We start from the raw sequence: 27,993 nt of genomic DNA, 5'->3' as shown, positions 1-27,993 counted from the left end.
TTGTTTAGGAGGGAGAAAGCCATGGTTGGTCATGGCTAGGAAGCTTCATGAAGGAGGCCAAGGGCTAATGGACACCGGCAAAGCTTCATCAAGGGTTGCATGATTCCAAGAAGCCTTGCGAGGGTTGCTTGATGCCAGATTTAGCTTGCCGAAGGTTGAGCATCATTGCCTAGTTGTGTGTTTCCAACATTCCGCCAATTGAGGTCATTGGACACTGGCGTTGAATGTCGTGTCGCCTAGGGTCAAGCAACACCGATGTCGCGTCTCCTAGGTTTGGTTGACCTCAGCGGTCTATTGCCTAGGATCGCACAAGGTCGGCACAAGTCCTATTGGTGTGCCCCCCGCTTGTGCTTTTATATGTACCTGCGAGTTCCTTCGTTCTACCTTTTTAATTTTTTTTTTCTCATTCTAAAAATTACTTTGCAATACTTATTTTAGAAGGTGTTTGCCAAATACTGTTTGCTTTTCATGAATATCCTTGAAGTCAATCTCCTTTGCTAAAATGCAACATTTCTCATACACTAGAGCTCTCCCTTTATACCTATCCAATGCAATCTGCATAAAACAACAGAAGGAATCAACTAAATTTCCTGTATAGACCTCTTGATCTTTGAGACAATTCAAATGACACTTTCCTAAAGATATACATTATACTAGATTGAGCAAAACTTACTATCTCAGAATTTTAAAGTATAAAATATTGGCATCATTAATTGGATTAAAAGATGACAGAGGCCCATGAAAAATTACACGGAGCAACTTAGAAGACCATGACCATTTCAACAAGAATCCTCTTAATTTTTGGGTTAATGCACTCTGCATTACAAATCATAAAGAAAGAACAAAAAAAGAATTGTTCCCCAATCATGTTAGTAGCATGGTGCGAAACCTCTGTTTTATAATGATCTTGAATTCTAATTGAAGGAGCAGACACTTGCAAATCTCTAGTGGAGGCCCAAAAAAGGGAAAAGCAAAGACATTGGAACCCACAGTTTCGCCGTAGTTAAGACCGTCTTATCTTCTTTGTTAAAGGTGATAAGCTTTCCTCTGCATCTGTTTCAATTGGAGTATCTTCTTCCTCGGTGTCTATTGAATTATCTTATTCTGAAGTCCTCCCAAAATACCTTCATATTGCTTCGGTGCTGGGAACATCACCCTCAGATCATCCTCCTTTTGCTCACATATTAGACGGAATCCACACTTCTTTATGCTTCCCTTTTTTGCTTTGACAGCAAACTTGGAAATGGCTCCAATCATTTTGCAAAAGCATCTCCACTCCAAACTGACCACCGCGTGAACAATAATAAAGCCACACATGGTCAGATTCCATTGAAGAAAAATCTTTCCCCAAACCATCGCTTCTGCCATTAACAGATATTTGGACATTGACATTGAATTGACCACTTTTCCTTCCTCCAGGCTAAGAACAACACAGAGTGCTAGTCCTTTGAGCTTGTTATACAAGTCCCGTGGAACCATGAAAAATATGGAATCCTCTTCACAAGGGAGAATCCATTTAGGCATCTCTCTTCCAATTAGGATAATATCGACCCAGCATATTTTTGGCAGATTCTGTCACACAAATGTACGCATATCAAGCTTTTATTATATATATATATATATATATATATATATATATAGAGAGAGAGAGAGAGAGAGAGAGAGAGAGACACAGTACGCATATCAAGATTCAAAGAGAGAGAGAGAGAGAGAGAGAGAGACCTCGAGTAATGACAAATTAGCCACATCATCCACATCGACCCCTTCGCGGAACAATTCACAACATGACGTCAAGTCAACCTCAAGAAAGAGGAAAGGGGAACCACCGCACAAATCTGGGAGTTTTCGTAGGGATTTGCAACAAGGTGCTGATAGCACGCAAATTTGATGGAAGCTTCTCTTGTAGTAGCTCGCATCCCTTAACAATTAATGTGTTGAAATGATAGTACTTGATGCAAGCCGGCAAATGAGTAAACTTGTTATATGAAAGGTCTAGGAACCACAACTCGGGAAAACTGGAAGAACTTTCAAGGAACTCTAATTCTGATAGATTGCAGCCCCGAAGACTTAGGCAACCTAGATTTCGGAATCCCAAATGGCCATCAGATCAATTGAATCCTCAATGTTTTTTGGAAACATGATTAAATTCGAGCAGCCTTCAAGATTCAAATAAAAGAGATTTTTCAACTTATAAATGTGCGATGGAAGCCTCACAAGGTCTTTGCAAAATGCTAAATCCATCCAATTCACAGAGACAAGATTTTGAATTGATGCAGGGAGTTCTTTAATAGCTGTCCTATTTAGATGAAACTCCTTCCAGATGTTCCATCTTTCCATCAATATCTGGGAACTTCTCAAGTTTAGAGCAACCGGAGAGACGAAGGATTTGAAGAGATTTAGTCCTCAGTGTGTTAGGAAAAATACTAACATTAGAGCACGATTCTAGCGACAAAACTTCTAGCTTGACAAGATTTCCAACAGATGGGTGAACCTCCACCAAGCTTTCACACCCATCAAGAATCAATTTCTCCATATTTGGAGCCAATGATAAGTCGCAAAACTAACCAAGGACTTGCATTCACTGAAATTGATGGACTTCAACTTTCTAAAATTCTGCAAAAACATATTAGTGCAGTCATTAAGCTTTGCAAATATTTTTTATAGCTATAAAAAGGAAAAGCTAATCATCACAAGGGCTTACTTGAAAGTTGCCCCCTAATTGTCTGATATGACTTCTCGGGACATCGAGTCTCACGAGTTTAATCAAACTAGAGCCAAATTCTAGATTCGGGGCATTGGGCCATTCAAGCCATCTTAGCTCGTTAGGGAGACGTACTTGAGCTTGTGAAGAGATATGAACTCCAAGCAAAATGAGTATTCTCAACTTTTTCATATTTGTGAAAGTATCAGGACTGATGATTATCGCTTCTAGTAGGGGCCAGTCCAATACTATGGCCTTTACTGCATTCATTTCCTGTCCATAACAAAGCAAATTCAGTTGCCACACAAAATTTCCATTTAGATTTACATTATACTGTTCAAATTAGAGTAATGTAAACTAAAATGCAGCAAAACTGACATAAACAACTTTTACCGTATTATAACAAAAAATTTCCCGAACATCTTCGAAAAGCCATAATCTATTGCGTTTCCCACAATCATCACGACAGGCTTCATTAACAATATCCTGACCCATCGACTGAATCAAATCATGCATTTGCAGGGTCCCATGCTGGTTTTTTATCAAGGATCTTTCGATGAGAATTTCTATTCCTATGATTGTGTCAAAATCACAGCTATCAAGAACTTCCTTGATGTACTTTATATTTTTCCCCTTAAAGAAACAAGCAATATCGAGGAAAATCTCCCTCTCATTGTCATCCAATCCATCAAAGCTTATCTTGAGAACTCGATTGATTATTTGTTCAGGAATTTTGGAGAGTTTATGCAACGTACTTTCCCATTCAGGTTCCTTTCTTCCACGTAGGAATGAGCCCAACACTTCCAGGGCTAATGGAAGGCCGCCGGCATAATGCAGTGCTCCATCGATGAGATCCCTTCTTATTTCTACTTTATTGCTGTTTGTAAAGGCATGCTGACCAAAAAGGTCTCGTGCTTCATTGTCTTCCAAAATTTTAACTTCATACACATAATTTTTGTCATGAGAAGTTAGTAAATGTTTATCTCTTGATGTAACAATGATTCTACTTCCTTTGCCAAACCAATCGCCTGTTCCAGCTAAGGCATCAAGTTGATTCATCTTGTCAACATCATCAAGAACCAGGAGAACCTTCTTGCAACATAGTCTTTCCCGTATCAAACTAATTCCTCCATCACACTGTAGACCGTAAATTTTGTACAAGAAAGATTTGAGATAGAAGTTGTTCTTGCAAAGCAACAAGACCACCACTTTGGTTCGATTTTCTCTAACTCGCCAAAAAACTACAACCCTGAAATTGGTTCTCAATAGCATTATATAGTGCCTTAGCAATTGTTGTCTTTCCCTATGCCTCCAGGTCCCCATAGACCTATCATCAAAACATCACTCCAGCTGGTTCGACAAACTTATCAGACAACTTGGGATTCTATACCGACTGGATACTTAGCAACAAAAAAGGATCTTGGTCTGAGACGAATTGATAATTCCTTGACGATGAATTGTATGAGCTCTGCTTCATCTCTTTCATCTCTGATGAGCACTCAAAAGAAATAGAAACATGTTTTACCATTTCAAGCCATGGCAGGAATTCAACGTCTAACGTCATAAGGAAAATTTCATAAGGAGATTAACAAATAATAAGATGAAAAGAAATAACACATAACTGCGCCAACATCTGCGGAAGGAAAATTACAAAGAATCTGCACCTGAAGACACTCATTACTCGGGTCCTAGGAACCACACTACTTATCTAAGACTAAAATTTCTGCTAGCTTCAAATTTTGGTCTTTTGACTTTTGTGTCTACTGTGAATTCAAAGAACTTGATGCATCGTTTCGGCAATTCAAAGCTATACATACGATTTGATATCTAACAAACAATCACGAGCTAACAATCGCAAAGCACTGCATCACATTTGTGCGTACCTGTCATTGAAGTCCCACCCAGACAAGTTACCAGCATCAAGGAGAGCCCTCTTCCATCTCTTCACTTTCTCTGAATCCTTCCCGAACTTGGACTCATGCTTAGCCATAGCTCTCCCATAACTCTCTCTCCCCCATCTCACTTCTCTTGGTTCCACTTTGTAAAACACTGGGAACACCATCAAGTCATCAGGTCGTTTTGCTCCTTGCACTCCATGATTTTCAAGAGCTCTTCCAAACACCATGGTGAGGAGGCGTAGTCCTCAGAGAAAATGATGATCGCAACGCGTGATTGCTCGATCGCCCTCATGAGCGTCGGTGATATTTCCTCTCCTTTCCTGAGCTCCTCGCAATCCACAAAAGTGTGTATTCCTCTCTGGTCCAGAGCGGCATAAAGATGACTGAGGAAGCCATGGCGGACATCTGTTCCTCTGAAACTGAGGAACACATGGTAATAATTCCTTTTCATATTCGAAGAAGCAGCCATTAGAAGAGCTGATGGTACATGTGCTTCTCTAGAATGCCAAGCTTCGGAACAGAGAGAGAGAGAGAGAGAGAGAGAGAGAGAGAGAGTCTTGCTAAGAAAATCAAGGGCTTAAAGCAGAAGCAGAGTGGGCTTTGCTCTCGGAGATGCTCGGCGGCCTCTGACCCGGGGTTGCCCTTCCCCGATCGGCAGTGAAGTCGACGATCTCTTCCCTATGCCCTGGCTCTCGCTCTCGCTCGCTTCCAAGAAACAAGCGCTCTCAGGGCCATTTGGTTGGTGAAAACGTTTTCAGCTTTCGATTTCAGATAAATATGCTGCTGGACGAGGAAGGAACGCGCGGCGGCGAGGGTGTGGAGGGCGAGATCCGCGTCGGGATCGGCGGAAAACCATAGATGTGCAAAAGTAAATGAAGCTGACCCGTAACGACAATGGATCGAACGGCCCTGACGGTGTCGAGGGCGAGAAGAGAGATCTTGGATTGTGGCTGCCAGGCGGCTCTGAGTTGACTCTTGTTTTGAAGAAGTATGAAGGAGGAGAAAGAAGAAAGTGGGGAAAGAGAGAGCCAAGGAAGCAGAAAGAACCGAAGATTCTGAAGCGTCGGATCCACCAGAACACGTGGCAATCGACCAACGAATCTGGAACGATGAAGAATCGGCCAAGGACTCGAAGACAAAAGGTGCCACCGGCCCACGTGATAACCTGCTCGGCTGGTGTCTCTCAGTCCACGCGCATCGACTCACATGTTTGACCGGTTGAAACTTCGCTCGAGCTTAGCTTGATCGGGAATTGAATTTCTTGCTTGAACTCAATTGAAAAAGAAAATTGAAGTATTCAGAAGTTGCGCTTGAATTCAATTTGGACTGGGCTCGAAATTCATATAAATAATTTACAAAAAGAATAACTCAATTGAAAATATTTTGAATTTTAAAAAAATTAAAAGAAAGAGAAAATGATAAACTATTGAAGCACTATGAATACTTGATATCATATGGCACATTCATGATGAAGTTCGATATCATATATAAGTTTTAGTTGACAAATCAAGCATAGACTCTTGTAAAATATTTTAAAATGAATTTACATTCATGTTTAAGTTTCACCTAATCTCAATTTTGGTATATTGTAAATATTATTTTTGTGAAACAACAAACCCTCCCACATGGCTAGCGAGAGGGCTCGACAGTCTTGTTAGCCCTGTGAAAAGAATAAAAATAGAATTAAAAATTACAAAATTATCTACATTAGTATTGACACCTAAGTTTAAGTTGACGCCTAAAAAATTGTTCTAGTCTCAAGCTTCTAGAAAGGAAATTAACATATAGGCCATTGAAATGGCTTTTTAAAGTAAACAACCAAGTATCGAAAGCATCCAAGAAAAAGTATGGGAGATGAAAAACTTGATACAAGTCAAGCAAAAAATAAACATGGCCTCGTTATTAAGTCTCGAGACATGAATCCCCATAAGCTAAACACGATGTTAAGTCGGGCAAAGAAGTTGCTAGCTATGTTGGAACTTGATACGCAATAGGCGAATGATAGAATATATGAGACCTTTTGGAAGCACTTCGAGGGAACTATTTGACGAACTATGGAAATTATTGCTATTCCTTTAAATTCTCAATTGCCGGAAGATAGATTAGTCTAGACAAACAATAATATGGGACATGCTCTATTAAGAGCAGGACGACAGAGTCTTTACTATGACCGTCAAATGGCTTGATTTTTAGAGGATTACATACTAAAAAGTAAAGATATTGCAAATATAAAAAATGAAAATATACACAATTCCTTTCTCATCAGTCTTTTTTCCTCGTTTCTTCGAATATTTGACCCCTTGATGATATTTTATGGAATGATAAATATTGTCAAGAAGTCATCGTCTAGAAAAAGGCCTTGGTCCAAACCTAACGTGACTGAAGATGCTTTAAGTCATCAACGTGGCTGTCACTAGCGTAAGATTCGAAATCAAGATTACTCTACTTTTGACATTTTTCTTCCATCAAATGAGAAGTGGATAGAGATTAATTAATTGATGGGATTTTTTTGGCCAAGTTATTTCCAAGCAATTAATTTCAGATAGGTTTTCCAGCTGTGACTGGGTGTCACTTCCTTCAGATGGTTCCTAAACTGTTATGGGAAAAAAATCTGATTTTTTTTTTCTTTTCTTTCCGTCTGCCATTATTCATCCAAAATCTGAACTTGATGGCTGTCGATTTGCCGAGTGATATCCTAACATGGGTTCCACTTGTAAGTAATCACCGCATTATAATTTAAGAGCGAACTAATTTTTTATAGAGTGAACATAAAATCCCTTGACTTTTTTTTTTTTTGGAAGAGTTTATTACAATTAACATAAAACAAATTGTTTAAAAGTGTAGAAGTGCCCTAAAGATACTAGTTAAGACTACTAATATGAACGAACACTTTGTCAAAGCATTTTCATGATCGGGATGCGTTAAAATTTACTTAATGATGATGATGATGATATACACAATCATCATGATTAATTTCTTTGGCCAGAACAAAAAAAATATTAAAAAGTAGGAAAGAAAATTTTCATGAAATGTAAAGCGAATCCAAACCATATTCATGTTCCAATTAAGCTAGCAAGAGAAACGGCCCATCGTTTCAGTCTTAAGAGGCCCATTTTGACCCGAGCTTGTTTCAAATCGGGTCGGCCCAGGATTTTTCTCGTGAATTTGCCCAACATTGCTTCGCGCTTTGTTGGTTTTCGTGTGGCAATTTTGTAGAGTCATCCTTTTGGATTTTGTTCTCAAACGTTGTTAACTCAAAATAAATCACAACAATAAGGAAGGCTAGTTAAATGGAATGATCCAACATATAAATAGAAATCGGTACATTGCTTAAGGATTTATTAATCATTTTCTATCAATGGTGTTGCTCTTGCTCTCATTGCATAAGATGTGAATTAAACTATATATTTTTGAATGAAAAAATAGTATATACTTGTCGTGACCTAACTCATTGTTAGGTTTAGGAATATTATCAACTTAAGGCCGATGACCATTCCTTGACTCTAGCTCTCTCAAATTCATACCATGCGTGACTTTAAATGTTGAAAATTTCAATCAATTTAGCCTATGTAAATTTTAACAAAAAAGTGGCCACTAGCTTTTTTGGGGCAGTTAGAAATCAGTAAGATACAGGAGAATTTCTTATTATTTATACAATCAAAGATTATAGACTCGTGAATTTAATTACGTTAGTCCCTAAGACTAACGCCCTTTCAGTACCTAACTTGGTTATGTTAACTAATGCCATAACAACCTATTGAAAAATTTAAGTTTTGTCTTGACAATTCTAAAACAAAAGAAATAACATCCAATATATTAAAAAGTACAACCGAGTATAATAAAAAGAAAAGATAAAAACTTCCTAATATTGTTCCTTAAAAACAAAATCCAAACCACTAAAGAACCCTATTGTAAAACTATAAAGACTTGTCCAAATATGGGTTTCAATTTGTAAGGGCTTCTATTTTTTTTGAATTTTTTTATTTATAATTTTCTATTTTTTAATATGTTCTGAAATTTTCTAATTTTTTTGGATTTCCTGAATTTTCTAATTTTTTAATGATTTTCTGAATTTTCTAAATTTTTATGAATTTTCTCATTTTTCAAAATTTTAAATGTTTTTATCGATTTTTTTTATTTTTTAATATTTTTCAGATTTTTAAAATATTTAATGATTATCTAAAAATCCTGATATTTTATTGATTTTCGAATGTTCTAAATTTTTATTATTTCCTAAGTTTTTTTTATCATTTTCTGAATTTTTATAATTTTTTTTTTTTTTAATAATTTTTATAATTTTTAATGACTTTTTGGATTTTTAAATTTTTTCATAATTATTATTAATAGGGTTAATACCTTGAAAAACCCCAAACTACTACACTTATGACAAATTTACCTCCAAACTATTTTTTTGACCACCAAAAACCCCAAACTGGTATACCTTTGACAAATTTACCCCAAACTTGAAAATTGACAAATTTCTTAATGACAAATTTACCATCTGTTTTTTTTTTTTTGTTTTTTATTATCAAATTATTAAAGTTAAATCAATATGTTTTCATTCGTCCATATTAAAAACAAATAAAAAGGGACAATAATAATAAACAAAGGGATTTTACGATCCGTTTGTCAAAATTTACAATTTTTATGATTTTTTGGTATTAATTCAATTTACTTTGAAAAGGGAAAATATATTTATCACAAATTTATCATTTTCAAGTTTTGTATATAAATTAGTTTAAAATGCAAATTTATCATAAATGTCCCATTTTATGATTTTTAATATGGAGAAAGAAAGGGGTAAATTTGTCACAAATAGGATTTTTCATAAAAAAATAGTTTGGGGTTTTTTATTTATAAAAAAGAAATTGATTAATTTTCAAATTTAGGGTTTTTTAGATGGAACATTAACCCTTATTAATAATATATTCGGGGAATGGGTTCGGACTGTTTACCTGATCTGACCCATTGACCTGACGCTTATACCAGGATCCGGCCCGCGTCGGATTAAAACTGGATTTTTAATGTTTTTTTTTTTTATTTCATTTTGTCTTTTGTCTTTTTGTCTTTTTCTGCCTGTACTTCCTCTTCTTCCTCCAGACATCTTTACCCGAACGCCATTTTCAACCCGCAACCCCATCTTTCGCGCCATTTTTTTTTTTTTTTTTTAACGAAACAAATACCATCGTTGACGAGTTTATCACCAGAACTTAGATTACCGCACATCTATCTCCAACCGCCGATCATTTATTCCGACCAACGTTGACCACCTCTGCCCGCTTGCTCCATTATAGCGGAACTTAACAAAAACCATCCTACCTAATCCACACTTTTCACCGCAGCATCCCAAAAAATTAACAAGCAAAAATACATTAGAATGAAGTGATATGAGCTAACTAGTATGTCCTTGAAATGCTAACTTCGCTGGTGCAAGGGGATACTCTGACGAAAAGCTTTCCGGCCTTGGAGATACGCATGTACGTTGGACTCAAGCAAAGACATCAAATCGCATAGAAACACAGAGAAAATGCTAGTATTAGATATGATTCAACAAAAAACACAGCAAGTACGAATCGATCTTGAATTTAGACGGGACTTGACATTCGACCCTCTGTCAGGCATTTTATCAAACATGCAATACGCAGATCTTTCAATGGTTTTCTGTTTTAATTTTAACGAGATCCTCAGCCTCACACGTTACGAACAGACTTAAAACACCATGGTTAGCAACAAAGAAACTTTGTGTTATCAAGATCTCTTCAAGAAAATCGATCGAACGGAGCATATCTTTCTCGGCCAAAACAGAGACAAAGTAGAGCGTTTCGACCGAGATTGTAACTGGTTTGTTTGGTGAATCGAGGTCTCGATCGACGACGATGAAGAGCGTCTGGTTAGAGCTTTTCCTCCGCTCGCAGAAGAAATCTCAGTATTCGTCTGACCTTCGACACCGACTCTGTGAAGAACAACTCGCGGATCGGCCTTTGACCGGAGCTCTGAAAACCGACGGCGAACTCCGGCGATGCGGTTTTCTGCTACTCCGAAACGGGATGCACTCTCCCTTTCTCTCCCATTCGAGCTAGCTCCCCTGCTCACCTATATCGTCATGCACGTACTCTTCATGTTTAAGTTTCACCTAATCTCGATTTTCGTATATTGTAAATATTATTTTTGTGAAACAACAAACCCTCCCCCATGCCTAGCAAGGGGGTTGACAATCTTGTTGGCCCTGTGAAGAAAATAAAAACAAAATTTAAAATTTAAAATTTGTCTATATTAGTATCAACATCTGAGTTTTAGTTGACACCTAAAAAATTGTCCTAGTCTCAAGCTTTTGGAAAGGAAATTAACATATAGGCCATTGAAATGGCTTTTTAAAGTAAACAACCAAGTATCAAAAGCATCCAAGAAAAAGTATGGGAGATAAAAAAAACTCAATACAAGTCGGGCAAAATATAAACATGGCGTTGTTATTAAGTCTCGGGACATGAATCCCCATAAGCTAAACACGATGTTAAGTCGGGAAAAGAATATATAACGTCTTGTTATTTAACCCTGGGACATGAATCCTCATAAGCTTGGGATATGCACGCCCATGATCGCCAATGGGCTGATCATGGGTGTGCATCCTTAGAGTTATTCTAAATGGCGAGTATGTAACTAGATATAGGATTTGTCATATGAATAATTTTCTCACTATCTCAGTCAACTTTTTGGAGAATTAAAATTAGATTTTATTTCTATCTACTATAAGTAAGTAAAAAATATTATCCTGATCACTATGTTAAAAAAAAAGAAATGAACCAGGTCAGTCCTTGCATACTTGGACTTTAGACTTAAAAAAGCTTAATCAACATTACTTGTTTTGATTGGTTTTTGTCATCTCAGTTCATAGCAGGTTAAAGTTACTTTACATGTGGCATTCCGTAATCGTCCACTTTTAGGAGTCACTTAATTATGATTTTTTTTTTGTTGGCCACTATTCGTGAAGAGATAATAAGGTAAGTATAAATTCTGTAAACAAGCAATGTATAATATTATAATATCTCTTTTAGCGTGCAAAACCGATATTTAAAAGGATAGGTGAAATTGATGTATGGAGAGCCACGTATTAAAAAAAAAAAAACTGGGTTTGAACTTGGCTTTGATATCATATTTAATAGTCTAATCTAGAAATTTAAGCTATTAGACGAAGAAAGACTACATATATAGAAGACCCTCGCAAATCCCATAAATGAGAAAATATTTTGATAGCAAAGTTACGTTGTTTGGTATAAAACATTGTAAAATTACTTGGAGTAAACAATTTGATATATATTTTAAAGAGACATTAATAATTTACAATAAATTCTATTTTGTGGTTGTATTAGTATAGTTATAGTGTAACAAGCACACCGATTAAGTGTTTACATTAATAAATTCTATTTTGTGAAAGATTTTTTTTACCAAATAGGAAGAAAGACAAAGACATGTTTATATTTTGTGTACATCAATTATACAATAAAAAAAATTAAAATATAAAGCCTGAATTGTGTGCACAGTATAAGGGACTCTTTATTGTATAAATGAAGTAAACATAATATTTCACACTTGTATGATTCTGAGAGAAGAAAAGAAGTAAACTTTTTAATAAGGGTGATGGATATTTAGTCCTCCTAACTGTTTATCAATATCGGCCGACTCCTTATATAGTATGGAGATTATTTATTGACTCTTTCTTTGATAGAATAATATTTAGGGTAATTATAACTACGTTTAATTTTTTTTTTCTTGAGGTTAATGTAAATTGTTGAACCATGAATCACTATGTTCTTACCTCCTAATTCTTAAATTATATATACAAAAAGGGTGCAAGCTTTACAAAAAAAATTGAAACAAAAATATCGATTAATCCTGTTATTAAATGGTTGTAGCGGTGAATATTGATTGCCTTAAAAAAGTACCAATTCAGAGGGCATTTTAAGTTGAGATTAAATTTTAAAGTGGAATAAGCTAAAATTCAAAGTTTTAGAAAGAGAGAAAATAACTAGAAAACGAGATTTCTATTTTTGATCTCAGGGCTAAAAGGTTCAGAAAGTCGGGAAGACGTTGGACACCAAGATCGGTTTCAGAAGAAAATTTTAGGTGTCATCTGTTTCGGGGAGGGGCCGAGTCAAGAGGCCCAAATTATGAGCCGACTGAGTTGGCACTAATGAATACACTTCTGCCCCTACCGAGCCAGGACGGTCAAGCTGCATATGGGAGGCGAGCAGCTTTGAATTTCCAAAAGCCCTTGAGCCAAAGTTCTGGCATTTTGGAACACGACTTCAAATATTTTGGTGCAAAATTTTGCATTGAAAATGATCAAAGCTCAAGGCGAGGGAGAGCTCGGGGGTTTAACATCTTTGGCATGCATGTTAATATTTGTTTTTTCCAATAGCACTCCCTAGGGGTGTAAATGGTCCGGTTCGGTTTGGTATTTTTGAAAAATCAAACCGAATCGAACTAATAAAGAATTTATTGAACTGAACCGAAATCTTGATTTTTCGGTTTTTTTTCTTTTCTGTTTGTATTTCTCCTTACATACACCCCTTTCTATAAATTTTTTTTTTTTAAATCGATTTTTTTTTTTATTTAATTTAATTTTTCCTTTTCTTTCTTTTTATTTTTTGCCGGCCAATGAATAAGAAGAGGAAGGAAAAGAAAAAATAAATCAAAAAATCAAAAAAAATGATTTAAAAAAATTTAAAAAAGGAAAAACATTAGATTTTATCGATTTGGTTTGGTTAACCAAACCGATAAAAATTGAATTGGTTAAAAAGTTTCGATTTTTAATGAGAATCGAACCGAAAAAAAAATCAAAATTTTCAGTTCGGTTGGGTTCGGTTTTCGGTTTGGTTTTTGACACCCCTACCTCCAACCCAATCTTGGATGGAGATAGAGAGAGATGTGGTCGCTCATGGCCGGGATGCTTTTTGGAGAAGGTTGGGGGACATCGGCAAGCTTGACGAGGGTTGGGGGACATCAGCAAGCTTTATCGAAATGGTCGCTCGATACTAGATTCTACTTGCCTAGGGTCACCTAACACTAGATCTAGTTTGTTGAGGGTCGAGCATTGCATTACCTATTTTTGTGGCCATGGCATTGCGCATCGCATGAGACCACGGCAGCGCAATGGGATCGCATCACGTTGGCACTGGTCTAGTTTTGTGGCCTCCGCCTAAGTTTTCATATGTAACTACAAGTTCATCCGTTCTCTTCTTCTTGCTTATTTGAAAAAAATGCTCTGCAGTAAGTATTTTAACAAGGTATTAAACACTATTTACTTTTAAATTAATTCCTTTGAGTCAATGTCCTTTGCTTAAATGCAAAATCTTGAAGCTAAAGCTCTCCCTTAGTACCTATACAATGCAATCTGCCTAGCGACAACAGAGGAGCCGACTAATCTTCCCTATATAGACCTCTTGATCTATGAGACAATTAGATCAATGCTTTCCCAAAGAGATGGATTATATTAGATTGAGCCAAACTTACTATCTCAGAATTTTAGAGTATGAAGTGCTAGCATCATCAATTAGATTATAAGAGGTGACAGATGTCCATATGATAAATTACACAAAGCAACTTGGAAGACCATGGCCATTCAGCAAGCATCCAATTAATTTTGAATTAAAATACTCAGCATCACAAATCATAAATAAAGAGAGGAAAAAGGAGAAGTTCCTCAACCATGTCGGTAGCATGATGCGAAATCTATATTTTATAATGATTTTGATTTCTGATTGAAGGAGCAGACATTTTCAAATTTCTAGTAGAGAGTTGACCAAGGAAGTTGTTGCGGACGTTCTTCCCTCTGAAACTTGAGAAGAGCCGATGAATGAGGGGCTTCAAGAATGTTTACTATCTGACGGGGTTTCCAGGCTTTGGCTCTCATCTATATACCACTTTGTTTGTGGATTATGGCTTACGCAATGGAACAAAGACCAAAGAAAGTTATACGTAGATCAGATCCCCACCACTACTAGGGGTATCCTTTTGGGTTTAGGAGCCCCACGCGCAGTATCACCATCAGGTACAGTCAGTGACTCTATCCGAAAATGATCGTGCGCCATTTGCCCGTAGCCCAAGTTTCTTTCTCCTATTTCCCTTTCGGAACTTTCCTCGTTCCCTCTCCCCCACTATTCGAAAATGATCGTGTACACCGGTTCTGGGCAATTTCTTGAGTTCAGAAAGTGATTGGCAATATCATTTCTACTTCATTGAATTTTGCGCATGACTTTAGGCCTCCAAGACTTGAAAGGAAAGGTCGCTAATGAGATGGAAAGTGAGAGAGATCAAACTTTAGCATAAGTCAATGAAGAATATAAATGCAATCCTAGTATGAACTTCACTTTATAAAATATTCTTAGAGGAAATCACTTGGCATTTTCACTTGCCAATTGAAATGGGACTGAAAACTCTTCAAGAGGAGAAGAAATTAAATTAAAATAAATTGCTCTCATTCGAAATTTGTTCTTGCTTAATTCTTTACAATGCGTTTATATGTGTTTTTATTATTTTATTATTCTTAATCAGTGTCTTTTGGATACCTCTTAATAAAATTTATTTTTATGTACACTCAAATCCGTTTTTATTTATTTATAAAGAAACGGAATGGAATGGGAAAAATGACGAAGAAGGAGAGATTCAAGGTGAGCGGGGGTCAAAGGGATGGGGATACGCACTATGCAGTGGGGCCCAGAGACAGAGGTGGGTCGTTGGATGTGATCGACGGCGGTGATTTGTTTAGGGAGGGACCGACCGAAGAGGCCGAATTGTATGGCACGTTCATGTTTTTTTGTTTTTTGTTTTTTTTTATCGACCACTCATGTTTAAGTTTTACATAAACTCGATTTTGGTTCCCATAAGCTGATCTGTGCCGTAAATTGAAAAACTCTCTTTTTTCTTTTCTTCCGATTGGCATAAAAATGGAAATATTCATTATTTTCAACATATTATTCTTATTCAATAATAGACTCGTAAGTTAGAATCACTTTTATACAATCTCAAATGTATAATATAATATTACAACATCCCGTTGTAATTAAAAAAGTACAATACTATTATGATACATTGGTAAAATTGATTTATTGTATTACGAGTTATGGTGATATAAAGTGTAGATTTGATACGGTTTACACATTCAAAATGTTTAGCGAGGTTGGACAATCCTATTGGATTTGTACAGCAGCTTCTTGTTTTTAGGTGCTCTCCTTTAACCCATTTGTTCACCGCACTTCTGTATTCTGTATACACTAGCTAGTCCATCAGATATTGTTTTACCCCTTTTTAGCTCAAAGAATTTCCCCATAAACCAACAAATTGATAAGTATCAATTGAAATTGGCGTACTTATAGAGGAATTTTTGTAATTATTAAAAGTAGGTATATAGTAAAAATAAATTGTAACAATGGATGCAAATCTTTACTTGACTAAAACCCTATAATTGTCTCAATCACATGCAATAAGACTCCATCAATGGGCCAATCGTGAGCATGACCCCTTAAGAGTTATTCTTATTGGCGAGTATGCAACTAAATACAGGATCTATCTTATAAGTAAATCTCTCACATACTCAATCAACTCCTTGAAGATTAAAAATTACATTTGATTTCATTTTTATTGTAAAGATCGCCATAGTTTTTTTTTTTTTTTAAATGAACCGCGTCATTCCTTGCATACTTCGACCTAGGCTTGGACTTAGCCTTACAAAAACTGAATCAACATCATGTGCTTTGATTTTTTATTTTTTATTTTCATCTCAGTACCATAGCAGGGTTAAAGTTACTTTTGTCACATGTGGTATTCCGTAATCATGCACTTGTTGAAGGAGTAACTTAATTATGATTTTCTTTTGTTGGCCATTATAATATCTCTTTTAGTGTGCAAAACTTATTTTAAAACTACATGAAATATATGAAACAAACTGGGTTTAAATTAGCTCTGATATCATATTTGTTTGTCCATACAAAATTAATCTTTAGATGGAGAAAGACTATTAGATGGAAAATACTATATATATAGGAGACCCGTGCAAACACTATAGATAAGAAGATATTTTAGCATAAGAAATAAACTTTGTTTGGTTAAATCATAGGAAAATTTTACTTTGTTTGGTATAAAACATTGCAAAATTACTTGAAGTAAATAGTATGAAATGTATTTGTAAGAAAAATCAATTACTTGAAATATGTTCGATACGGTAGTTGTATTTAGTATAGTGATAGATTAATAAACACCGATCGGATAAGAAAGGAAAAAGGAAAAGTCAAGTACACATGAAATTTGACCATTATATTACTTAGCACAAAATCAATAAGAATATAGAAATATCTTTAAGGCAAAAGAAAATAATAACATTTGGATAATCCAAACACCACTTGATCTTTTGAGATATTACTATTAGATAAGGACATGATTTATAATTTAAATATTCTAAGACTCTCTCTTATGCATAGGTTGGTCTTTAACCTAAGCCTAGGCATGGAAATATGTAATTGGAGAAGCAAATAGGGGCCTGAAAGATTTGAATTAAAGATCTCTTGCTCTAATGTCATATGAGATTTTGGTGGACTATTCCTAACTATTCAAAAAAATTTAAGCTATTAGATGAAGACTTGGTTTATTATTTAAGTATTCTAAAGGTCTCACTCTCTTTCAAGCTCTGGCAAATTTATCCTAGTATTTGCTCATTTCCAGTAGGTATCATCCATGCTCCATTGTCGGATCATTGTGATAATTTGCTTGCACTCGTTGAAGATCGATTTCAGAACAAAATTTTGAGAATTGAGCTTGTCAAATCTAATGAAAAAATTCGATTTACCGATGAAAAAAAAAATCAAACTAAGAGGGTTATATACTAAAAACTAAACGGTAAGAGAGCTGATGGCAAAACCCAAAGTGAAAATATGGCAATGCCTTTTTCCTTCATTGTCTAGAACAAATCCTGGTCCATCCCGACATAATCGAGAATGCTAGAAGTCATCGATGTGGCTGTCATTTATGCAAGATTCGAAATCAAGACTACTCTAACTTCGACATTTTTCTTTTATTAAATTGACGAGTATATAGAAATTTAAGTAATAGATGGACTTTTTTTTTTTTTGCCACGTTACCTCCTTACAATTAATTCACGCATAGATATTCAGCAGTCGTTGTTATTTTCTTATATGGTTTCCTCAAATGAAAGTTAAGTATTGATTTGAAAGTGATACGAAAAAGGAAATTATTTGATCTTTTTCTTTATCTATTTGCTGTTTTTCATCCGAATGTTGAAATCAATGGCTCACAATTTGTTGAGTGATCTCCTACCCTCCATTCCACTAGTAAGTAACTATCGCATCATCGAGAGAAGAGTTGGGGGTTGAGTTCCTGAAGTCTAATCTTGGTAAGGTGGATAACTCAATGGGAATTTATTTTATAAACGATGAATGAAATGACTCATTCTTCTGTAATAAATCACCACCTTAATAAGTCACACCGCAATACAAAACCATAAAAAATCCACTAAAAGGAAAAGGAAAGAGGAGAAAAATATTTGGAGCTACAATTGCAAAGGGATACTAATTGGTAATTTAGGAATTTTTTTACAATTAAGAAACCTCATATAATTACAACGAATGTACCGAAATCCTTTTTTTTTGGGGTCCCTACTCCTAGGTGAACAAATCAACTAATGGAAACATATGCTATAACATAATCCTATTGGAATTTGGATTTTAAAATCTAAACAAGTCATTGGATCTTCATAAACAATAATATCCCAAGCATTTTTAGATTGTGTCATTTACGTTGTATGTTTAGATTAGATTTTCACTTAATTTAAACTGTACTTTTTTGTGCTATAATATTGGTACTATTCTATGCAATATGGCACGCTCGTGATCTTGGGAATGCTTGATTTATTCGGCTTGCTTTATTTCAATTGTTTTGTAGTAGCAAAAATAAAAATGAAGATTTCATATAATTTAAGAGCTAAATTTTCTTTTTAGATAGGTTTTCTAGTGGGGCCCAGGGATGGGGAGATGCAATGGGGCCGGACAGAGAGATGAGTCGATGGGTGGGGATGAAGGTACATGATGAGACGGCCAAGGCATGATCGACGGTGGTGATTTGTTGGGAAGGGGCCAACATAGGAGGCCCCAAGTACTGAGCCGATAGAGTGGGCACTCATAAAATTACACTTTTGCTCTGACTGAGCCAAGATAATCAAGTGCCATTGGGAGAGCATTTACGAGGAGCTTTGGACCTTTAAAAGTCTTTGAGCCGAAGTTTCGGCGTCTGGTAACGTGATTTCAATTTTTTTTTTTTTTTTTTTTGTGTAAATTTTTGCTTTGAAATTTCTCAAAGCTCAAGACAAACTCCAGCTTTGGGCTCTAGAATTTTCGGAATGCAAGTTCAGGGGTTTGATATAGTTCTGTTCTTCAATCTTGATATCACTGAAATAGTAGTATATTCCTATTTTACAAACCCCCCCAAAAGAAAAAAAGAAAAATCTTGGATAGACCGAAAGAAAGCCATGGTCAATCGTGGCTAGGAAGCTTCGCGGAGGAGGTCAAGGGACGCCGGCACAACTTCACCGGGGGTTGGCGGACGTCAGCAAGCTTTGCCGAGGGTTGCTCGACACCAAATCTAACTCACCAAGGGTCACTCATTGCTAGATGAAGCTCATGGAGAGTCGGGCGTCGAGTTGCCTAGTCTTGTGGATTTGGCATCGTGTCGCCTAGAATCGTGCAGCACCAGCGCATTATGTGGGCACGTGCGTGCTGCCATATGTGGGCTCGCACGACCTTGGCAGCACGTCACTTAGGGTCACGGGACGCCGGCACCGGTGCTATTGTTATGACCCATGCTTGGGCTTCTATCTAAGTTTCTCCATTCTCATTTTGGCATCTTTTTCTCTTATTTTATGAAATACTTTGCAACAAGTATTTTATAAGGCGTTCACTATGCGCTATTTGCTTATCATGAACATTCTTTGAGTTAAATCTCCTTTGCTTAAATGCAAAGTCTCAAAGCCAAAGCTCTCCCTTTGTACCCATCCAATGCAATCTGCGAAGTAAAAAACAAAGGAATCGACTAATTTTTCCTCTACAGACCTTTTGATCTTTGAGACAATTCGAACAACACTTTCCTAAAGATATAGATTATACTAGATTGAGCAAAACTTACTATCTTAGAATTTTGAAGTATGAAGTTTCGGCATCATTAATGGGATTAAGAGAGGTGACAGAGGCTTGTGTGATAAATTACATGGAGCAATTTAGAAGATCATGGCCATTTTAACCAGCATCCTCTTAATTTTTGGGTTAATGCACTCTGCATCACAAATCATAAAGAAATAGAGGCAAAAACTAAAAAAAAAAAATGTTCCTCAATCATGTCGGTAGCATGGTGCGAAACCTCTCTGTTACAATGATCTTGAATTCTAATTGAAGGAACAGACACTTGCAAATCTCTAGTGGAGGCCCAGAAAAGGGAAAAGCGAAGACATTGGAACCCATAGTCTCACCGTAGTTAAGACCGTCTCATCTTCTTTGTTATGAGCTTTCCTCTTCATCTGTTTCAATTGGAGTATCTTCTTCCTCGGTGTCTATTGAATTATCTTCTTCCGAGTCTTCCCAAAACACTTCACTTTGTTTATATCCACTGATGGTGCTGGGAACACCACCCTCAGATCATCCTCCTTTTGCTCGCATATTAGACGGAATCCACGCTTCTTTATGCTTCCTTTCTCTGCTATGAGGCAAACTTGGAAATGGCTCCAATCCTTTGGTAGTCCATCCTTAAAACTCATTAACCGACAACTAAGCCACACATGGTCAGATTCTATCGCATGAAAATATCTCGTGCCCCTTTGCACCCATTGGCCATTAACAACTATCGTGTATTTACATGAATAACGGACCACTTTTCCTTCCTCCGGGCTGAGAACAACACAGAATGCTAGTCCTTTGACCTTGTCATACAAGTCCCAGGGAACCATGAAAGATATGGAATCCTCTTCACAAGGGAGAATCCATTTAGGCATCTCTCTTCCAATTAAGTCAATGTCGACTTTATCTTCCATCTTTGGCAGTTTCTGTCACACGGAAAGTACGCATGTCAAGCATTTGAAGTTATATACATATACATATACATATACATATACATATACATATATACATAGAGAGAGAGACCTCGAGTAATGACACATTAGCCACATCATCCATATTGACCCCTTTGCGGAATAATTCACAACATGAAGCCAAGCTAACAGACAAGGTGTGGGAGAGCTGACCCCACAAATCTGGGAGTTTTTGCAGAGATTTGCAACCATCTGCTGATAGTAGCTCAATATTTGGTGGAAGCTGAGGAATCTCTTGTAGTAGCTCGCATCCATCAACATACAAGCATTCCAAACGATAGTACTTGTTGATGCATGTTGGCAAAGCAGCAAACTTGTTATATTGAAGTTGTAGATACTTCAATTTTGGAAAACTGGAAAAACTCTCAAGGAACTCTACTTCTGATAGATTGCACCGCTCAAGTTTCAGGGACACTAGTTTTCGGAATCCCAGACAGCCATCAGGATCAATTGAATCCTCCATGTTTTTTGGAAACGTGATTAAATTTGAGCAGCCCTCAAGATAAAAGCCCTCGAGATTTTTCAACTTATAAATTTGCGACGGAAGCCTCATGAGGTTTTCGCAAAATGATAAATTTATCCGCTTCACAGAGACAAGATTTTCAATTGATGTAGGGAGTTCTGTAATAGCTGTACCATATAGAGGAAGTACTTCCAAATGTTCCATCTTTCCGTCTATATTTGGGAACTTCTCAAGTTTAGAGCAATCACAGAGCTCAAGGGTTTGAAGAGATTTAGTCTTCAGCGTGTTAGGAAACTTTCTAAGATTAAAGCACCCTCTTAGCGACAAAACTTCCAACTTGACAAGATCTCCAACGGATGGGTGAACCTCCACCAAGCCTTCACACCCATTAAGAATCAATTTCTCCATATTTGGAGCCGATGATAGGTCGTGAATACTAACCAGGGACTTGCATTCACTGAAATTGATGGACTTCAGCTTTCTAAAATTCTGCAAAAACATACTAGTGCGGTCATTAAGCTATGAATGTTTTTTTTATATCTATAAAAAGGAAAAGCTAATCATCACAAGGGCTTACTTGAGAGTTGCCCCCCAATTGCTTGATATGACTTTTTGGGACATCGAGTCTCACGAGTTTATTTAGACCAGAGCCAAATTCTAGATTTGGGGCATTGGGCCATTCAAGCCATCTTAGCTTGTTAGGGAGACGTACTTGAGCTTGTGAAGAGATATGCACTTCGAGCAAAATGAGTATTCTCAACTTTTTCATATTCGTGAAAGTATTAGGACTGATGATTATTGCTTCTGGTGGGGGCAAGTTCAATACTATGGCCTCTACTGCATCCACCCCCTATTCATAACAGAGCAAATTCAGTTGTCAGACAAAATTTCCAGTTAAGAGTTACATTATACTGTTTGAATTAGAGTAATGTAAACTGAAATGTAGCAAAACTGACATAAACAACTTTTACCGTGTTGCAACAAAAAATGTCCTCAACATCTTCCAAAAGCCATAATCTGCTGCGTTTCCTAGGATCATCACGACATGCTTCATTAACAATATCTTGACCCATCGACTGAATCAAATCATGCATTTGCAAGGTCTCATGCTGGTTTTTTATCAAGGACCTTTCAATGAGAATATCTATTCCTATGGCTGTGTGAAAACCACAGCTGTCAAGAACTTCCTTGATGTACTCTATATTTTTCCCCTTAAAGACACAAGCAATATCGAGGAAAATCTCCCTCTCATTGTTCTCCAATCCATCGAAGCTTATCTTGAGAACTCGATTGATAGTTGGTTCAGGAATTTTGGAGAGTTTATGCAACGTACTTTCCCATGCAGATTCCTTTCTTCCACGTAAGAAGGAGCCCAACACTTCGAGGGCTAATGGAAGTCCGTCGGCATAATGCAGTGCTTTATCTATGAGATCCCTTCTTATTTCAACACTCTTGCTATTTGGGAAAGCATACAGACTAAAGAGATATTGTGCTTCATGGCATCCTAAAGTTTGAATTTCATACACACAATTTATGCCATGAGAAGTCAGCAATTGTTTATCTCTTGATGTAACAATGATTCTACTTCCTTTTCCAAACCAATTGCCTTTTCCAGCTAATGCATTCAGTTGATTCATATGGTCAACATCATCGAGAACCAGGAGAACCTTCTTGCAACATAGTCTTTCTTGTATCAAACTAATTCCTCCAGCGACACTGCAGATCGTTAAAGGATGAACCATGATCTCAAATAGAAGATCCTTTTGTAAAGTAACAAGGCCATCGCTTTGGTTTGATTTTTCTCTAACTTGCTCCAAAAAACTACAACCCTGAAATTGTCTCTCCATAGCATTATATAAGGCCTTCGCAATTGTTGTCTTCCCTATGCCTCCAGGCCCCCATAAACCTATCATGAGAACATCATCATTATCTGACTCTTTCTTTGACGACGATATAATTTGTCGAACTTGGGAATCTATTCTGACTGGATAATTAGCGACATGTAAAGGCGTCCGGTTGAGATGAATTGATAATTCCTTTACTATGCATTGTATGAGCTCCGCTTCATTTCTGATAAGCGTTCAAGAGAAAGATAAACAGGTTTTAGCATTTCAAATAAGTAAAATTCCATAATAAGATTAGCAAAATATAAGATGAAAGGTGGGTGAACCTGCGCCAACATCTACGCAAGGAAAATTACAAAGAACCTGAATCTGAAGACAATAATGACTCGGGCACTATGAATCCACTATTTATGTTAAATAAATTTCTCATTATCCACACACCAAGAATCAATTCAAAGAATTTACTCTAGCTTTGGTTATTTGACTTTTGTGACTACTGTATAATTTATCTCCAGTTTGTATCTTCAATTCAAAGATGCAAAAAGAGCATACGATTTGATATCTAACAAACAATCACAAGCTAACAATCACGAAACATCACGTCACATTTGTGCGTACCTGGCATTCAACTCCCACCCAAACAAGCTACCGGCTTCAAAGAGAGCCTTCTTCCATCTCTTCACTTTCTCTGAATCCTTACCAAACTTGGACTCATGCTTAGCCATAGCTCTCCCATAACTCTCTCTCCCTCCTCTTACTTCTCTTGGTTCCACTTTGTAAAAAAATGGGACCACCATCAGGCCCATTCGCTCCCTGCACTCCATGATTTTCACAGCCTCTTCCAAACACCACGGCGAGGAGGCATAGTCCTCAGAGAAAATGATGATCGCGATGCGTGATTCCTCGATTGCCCTCATGAGCATCAGTGATATTTCCTCTCCTTTCCTAAGCTCCTCACTATCCACAAAAGTGTATATTCCTCTCTGGTCCAGAGCCGCGTAGAGATGACCGAGGAAGCCTCGGCGGACATCTGTCGCTTTGAAACTGAGGAACACATGGTAATTCCTTTCCATATTCGAAGAAGCAGCCATCAGAAGTGCTGATGGTACATGTGCTTCCCTAGATTGCCAAGCATTGGAACAGAGAGAGAGAGTCTTGCTACGAAAATCGAGGGCTGAAGGCTGAAGCAGAGTCGGCTTTGCTCTCGGAGAGGCACCGCGGCCTCTGACCCGGGGTTGCCCTTCCCCGATCGGCAGCGAAGCCAACGATCTCTTCCCTTTGCTCTGGCTCTAGATCTCGCTCGCTTCAAAGAAACAAGCGCTCTCAGCCTGTCTCATTCTCAGGAATATATTGGACGAGGCTCAGGGCCATTTGGTTGCTGAAAACGTTTTCAGATTTCGATTTCAGATAAATATGCTGCTTGACGAGGAAGGAACGCGCGGCGGCGAGGGTTAAGAGGGCGAGATTGACGTCAGGATCACCGGAAAACCATAGACGTGCAAAAATAAACAAAGCCGACCCGTAACGACGATGGATCGCCCGGCCCTGACGGTGTCGAGGGCGAGAAGATAGAGAGATCTAGGATTGTGGCTGCCAGGTGGTTCTGAGTTGACTATCGTTTTGAAGGAGTATGAAGGAGGAGGAACAAGAAAGTAGGAAGAGAGAGAAAGCCAGGGAAGCAGATAGAACTCAGAGACAAAAGCTGGACCGATGAAGAATCAGCCAAGGACTCAAAGACAGAGACTGCCGCTGGGGTTTGTAAATCTGGCTACGAGGTCTCGGGTGCGGCCCCCGCCATCACCCGTGCTGCTGGTGTCTCTTAGTCCACGCGCAAGGATGCGCAATCCACTTTTGAGGCATCAGTCTAATAGCTAGCGACCTAAGTCTTGTCATCGCGATGAGAGAAAAACTATTCAACGGTTTGCAAGCGCCACCACGTCAATGTCTTATACGGAGTGCACTTATTTATTAATATCCAATTAGATCTTGATGTATGGATATTGACATTGAAATAAAAAAAAAAAAATTAATCTTTTTTCTCTTTTACTCCTCCTTCTTCAACCTATTCTCTGCCTGGGCTTGGCTTTCTCCACTGCCCAAGCCGCCATCGCCACCATCCTTGAGACACTACCTCACCGTGCCCTCCGTGCCCACCATGGTCCTTGACAAAGCTATTGAGCTTGTCACCAGCAGCTATAGACAAACCAAGACTCGAGCTCAAAGTTGTTGAGTAGCAAACTAGATCTGGTTGTTGAGCGACGGTCGATTGTCACGTCCTAACCAACCTCCCCATCCACTCAAGATAGAAGGACAATGTGAAGGATAATCACATTGAGACGAGTTGATGCAATGTCAAGCTCAAGTCACATGTTTGATTGCTTGAAATTTCACTCGAGCTTGGCTTGATCAGTATTGAATTTCTTGCTCGAACTCAACTGAAGAAAATCGAAGTATTCAAAAGCTGCATCTGGATTCAATTTTATTTTGTTGAGATATAAATAGATTGGGCTCGAAATTTCATAAAAATAATTTATAAAAAGAAAAACTCAATTAGACTTATAAGACTATTGAATTGAGTATTGGTAAGTTAAAGTTTGATATCATATGGCACATTCATGTATAAGTTCATCTAATCTCAATTTTGGTATATAATAAATATTATTTTTGTGAAACATTGAACCCTTACTTGCGCTTGGCGAGGGGTTCATTGGCCATAGCCTCTAACAAAGGCCGACAGTCTTGTTAGCCATGTGAAGAAAAATAAAAATAAATCAAAAATTAAAAAAATTGTCCATATCAATATTGACACTTGAGTTTTAGTTGACAAATCAAGCATAGAATTTTGTAAAATATATTAAAATGAATTTTTAAAAAAATTAAAATAAAAAAAGAGAATGATAAACAGGGCTCCAATGTGGTCTTGATTGTAAGGACCTGGTCCCGTTTTCCAGGCCCAAAGAAGTGGATGTTTGAATTCAAACACCATGATTTCAACTCAGTGCCAATTAAAGAATCCAAAAGCAAAGACCACGAAGCCCAAAGAGCATCCAGAGCCCTACCATTTAACATCCAAACCATCTATCGTGGATGTGTGTAGGGAATTTTAATGAAATACTCTATCCTTGAGAGAAGGTGGGGAGGAGGATGGCTAAAAATTATTGACTAGTACCATTTAGAAACTTCCTAAACAATTGTGATATTATAGAAGTGGAAAGCAAGGGATGTGCTTTTATTTGGGATAATAATAAAGAAGGAGAGGAATTTGTCAAAAAGAAACTAGATAGTCTTTTGCATGGTTGAACGGATGGGATTTTCCAGACACGGAAGTCTTTGCTTTATGTGCAATTGGTCCGACCATAGTCCTATCTTGCTAAGATTATTCCCACAACCAATGAAAAAAACAAAAGAAATTAGATTTGAAACACAGTGCTTTGAGGACGAGGAGTATGGAAATATTGTCAATGGGGTTTATTCGACCAAAAAAAAAAAAAAAAATGGGGTTTGGTTATCTCCCAAGCGAGAAGGAGCCGATTTAATAACTAAATTGTGAAAAGCGACCTAAACCCTTGCATCTTGGAGTAGGAGAAAATTCTCAAAGCACTCATAGGAGAATTGAGACGCTAAAGCAGGAAATAAAAAAATATAACAAACAGCCCAGATATTTTTCAAAGTAAAGGAAAGATATCGAAATTGACAAAAAGGAAATTAGCTCACCGTGGAAAAGCGAAGAAATTTTTTTGGGCCTCCATTCCAGAATTAGCTGGTTGAAATGGGGGATAAAAACTCCAAAAAATTTTTATGCAACAACTATTCAAAGGAGGTAGGAAAATGGAATCTCTATGCTGCTAATACTGATGGGGAGTGGACGTGTGAACCTAGTGCTCTAAAGCAAATGATGGTGGAATACTTTAAGAGTTTATATATGTCGTCAAGACAAAGAAATTTCCAACTAGTTATTGAACATATTCCAACTTTAGTTTTGGAAGATATGGATTGAAAGTTGATAGCTGAAGTCACCATACTAGAAATTTTAGACTGTACGCTAGTTAGGAGCTCTCAAAGCCCCTAGTCCCGATGGTTTAAGTGAATTTTTTCAAACACCACTAGGAGGACATTCAACATGATGTTTTTCAAGAAGTAACTTCCTTTTAGAACACTAGATGCTTAAATGCTAAAGCAAATAAAACCTAAATTGTGTTTATTCCCAAAATACCCTACCTAGAAAATCTGAAATAGTTTTGTCCCATTAGCTTATGTAATTTTGTCTACAAAATTATATCCAAAGTTATGACCAATAAATTAAAATAATTAGTTTTGAATATTATCTGCATAGAAGAAAATGCTTTTGTCATTAGCCGTCAAATTTAAGACAATATACTCATTGTTCAGGAGATGTTGCCCTCAAGAGTGAATGCAAACAATAAGAAGTTGCCAGCTATGTTGAAACTTGATAGAATAGATGAGGCCTTTTAGAAGTGCTTTGAGGGAACTATTTGATGAACTGTGGAAATTATTGTTATTCCTTTAAATTCTCAATTAACGGAAGATAGATTAGTCTAGACAAACATTAAATATGGGACATGCTCTATTAAGAGTGGGACGACAGAGTATTTACTATGACTGCCAAATAACTTCATTCTTAGAGTATTACATACTAAAAAGTAAAGATATTGCAAATATCAAAAATGAAAATATATGCAATTCATTTCTCATTAGTCTTTTTCCTTGTTTCTTCGAATTTTTTGACCCCTTGATGATATTTATGGAATGATAAATATTGTCAAGTAGTCATTGTCTAGAAAAAGGCCTTGGTCCAAACCTATCGTGACTAAGGATGCTTTAAGTCATCAACGTGGCTGTCACTGGCATAAGATTCGAAATCAAGATTACTCTATTTTTGACATTTTTCTTCCATCAAATGAGAAGTAGATAAATCCCCTCTCCTC

The 27,993-nt window shown here is 37.0% G+C and overlaps 2 protein-coding genes across 4 annotated transcripts in view; both read right to left on the bottom strand.

The window, feature by feature from the left end:
* LOC104445274 (TMV resistance protein N) overlaps window positions 1–5,881 on the bottom strand; it is a 57,975-nt gene extending 52,094 nt beyond the window's left edge. The window contains exon 1 of the mRNA XM_039301413.1: window positions 4,585–5,881. Within this exon, the coding sequence (XP_039157347.1) occupies window positions 4,585–4,826 (242 nt within the window). The 5' untranslated portion in view covers window positions 4,827–5,881. The remainder of the gene's footprint in view (window positions 1–4,584) is intronic.
* On the bottom strand, window positions 778–24,775 carry LOC120288084 (disease resistance protein RUN1-like). Of its 3 annotated transcripts, XR_005546327.1 has the most exons (7): window positions 23,666–24,773; window positions 22,175–23,273; window positions 21,781–22,053; window positions 20,793–21,692; window positions 20,160–20,695; window positions 15,721–15,728; window positions 778–1,100 (listed from the first exon to the last, which is right to left on the bottom strand). XR_005546327.1 is itself a non-coding variant. In XM_039301392.1 (5 exons), the coding sequence occupies exons 1-5, from the start codon at window positions 24,136–24,138 to the stop codon at window positions 20,207–20,209; spliced, it is 3,234 nt and encodes a 1,077-aa protein (XP_039157326.1). In that variant the 5' UTR covers window positions 24,139–24,773; the 3' UTR covers window positions 19,970–20,206. The 3 variants fall into 3 exon arrangements, 2 of the variants coding, with proteins under 2 accessions (XP_039157326.1, XP_039157332.1); XM_039301392.1 differs by lacking the exons at window positions 778–1,100; window positions 15,721–15,728 and having other exon boundaries at window positions 19,970–20,695; XM_039301398.1 differs by lacking the exons at window positions 778–1,100; window positions 15,721–15,728 and having other exon boundaries at window positions 20,531–20,695; window positions 20,894–21,692; window positions 23,666–24,775.
* Window positions 24,776–27,993: the final 3,218 nt, after the last annotated feature.

The sequence above is a fragment of the Eucalyptus grandis genome, chromosome 1 (genome assembly GCF_016545825.1).
Source record: "Eucalyptus grandis isolate ANBG69807.140 chromosome 1, ASM1654582v1, whole genome shotgun sequence".
In the NCBI taxonomy this organism is placed as follows: Eukaryota; Viridiplantae; Streptophyta; class Magnoliopsida; order Myrtales; family Myrtaceae; genus Eucalyptus; species Eucalyptus grandis.
This window is presented reverse-complemented; position numbering and strand designations above follow the sequence as displayed.

Coding starts and splice junctions, on each gene's coding strand:
- LOC120288084 (XM_039301392.1), bottom strand. CDS start 24,138: ATGGCTGCTTCTTCGAATATGGAAAGGAATTACCATGTGTTCCTCAGT. Junction 22,054..22,174: donor ACATTTTTTGTTGCAACACG/GTAAAAGTTGTT, acceptor TGTTATGAATAG/GGGGTGGATGCAGTAGAGGC. Junction 21,693..21,780: donor AATTGGGGGGCAACTCTCAA/GTAAGCCCTTGT, acceptor ATGTTTTTGCAG/AATTTTAGAAAGCTGAAGTC.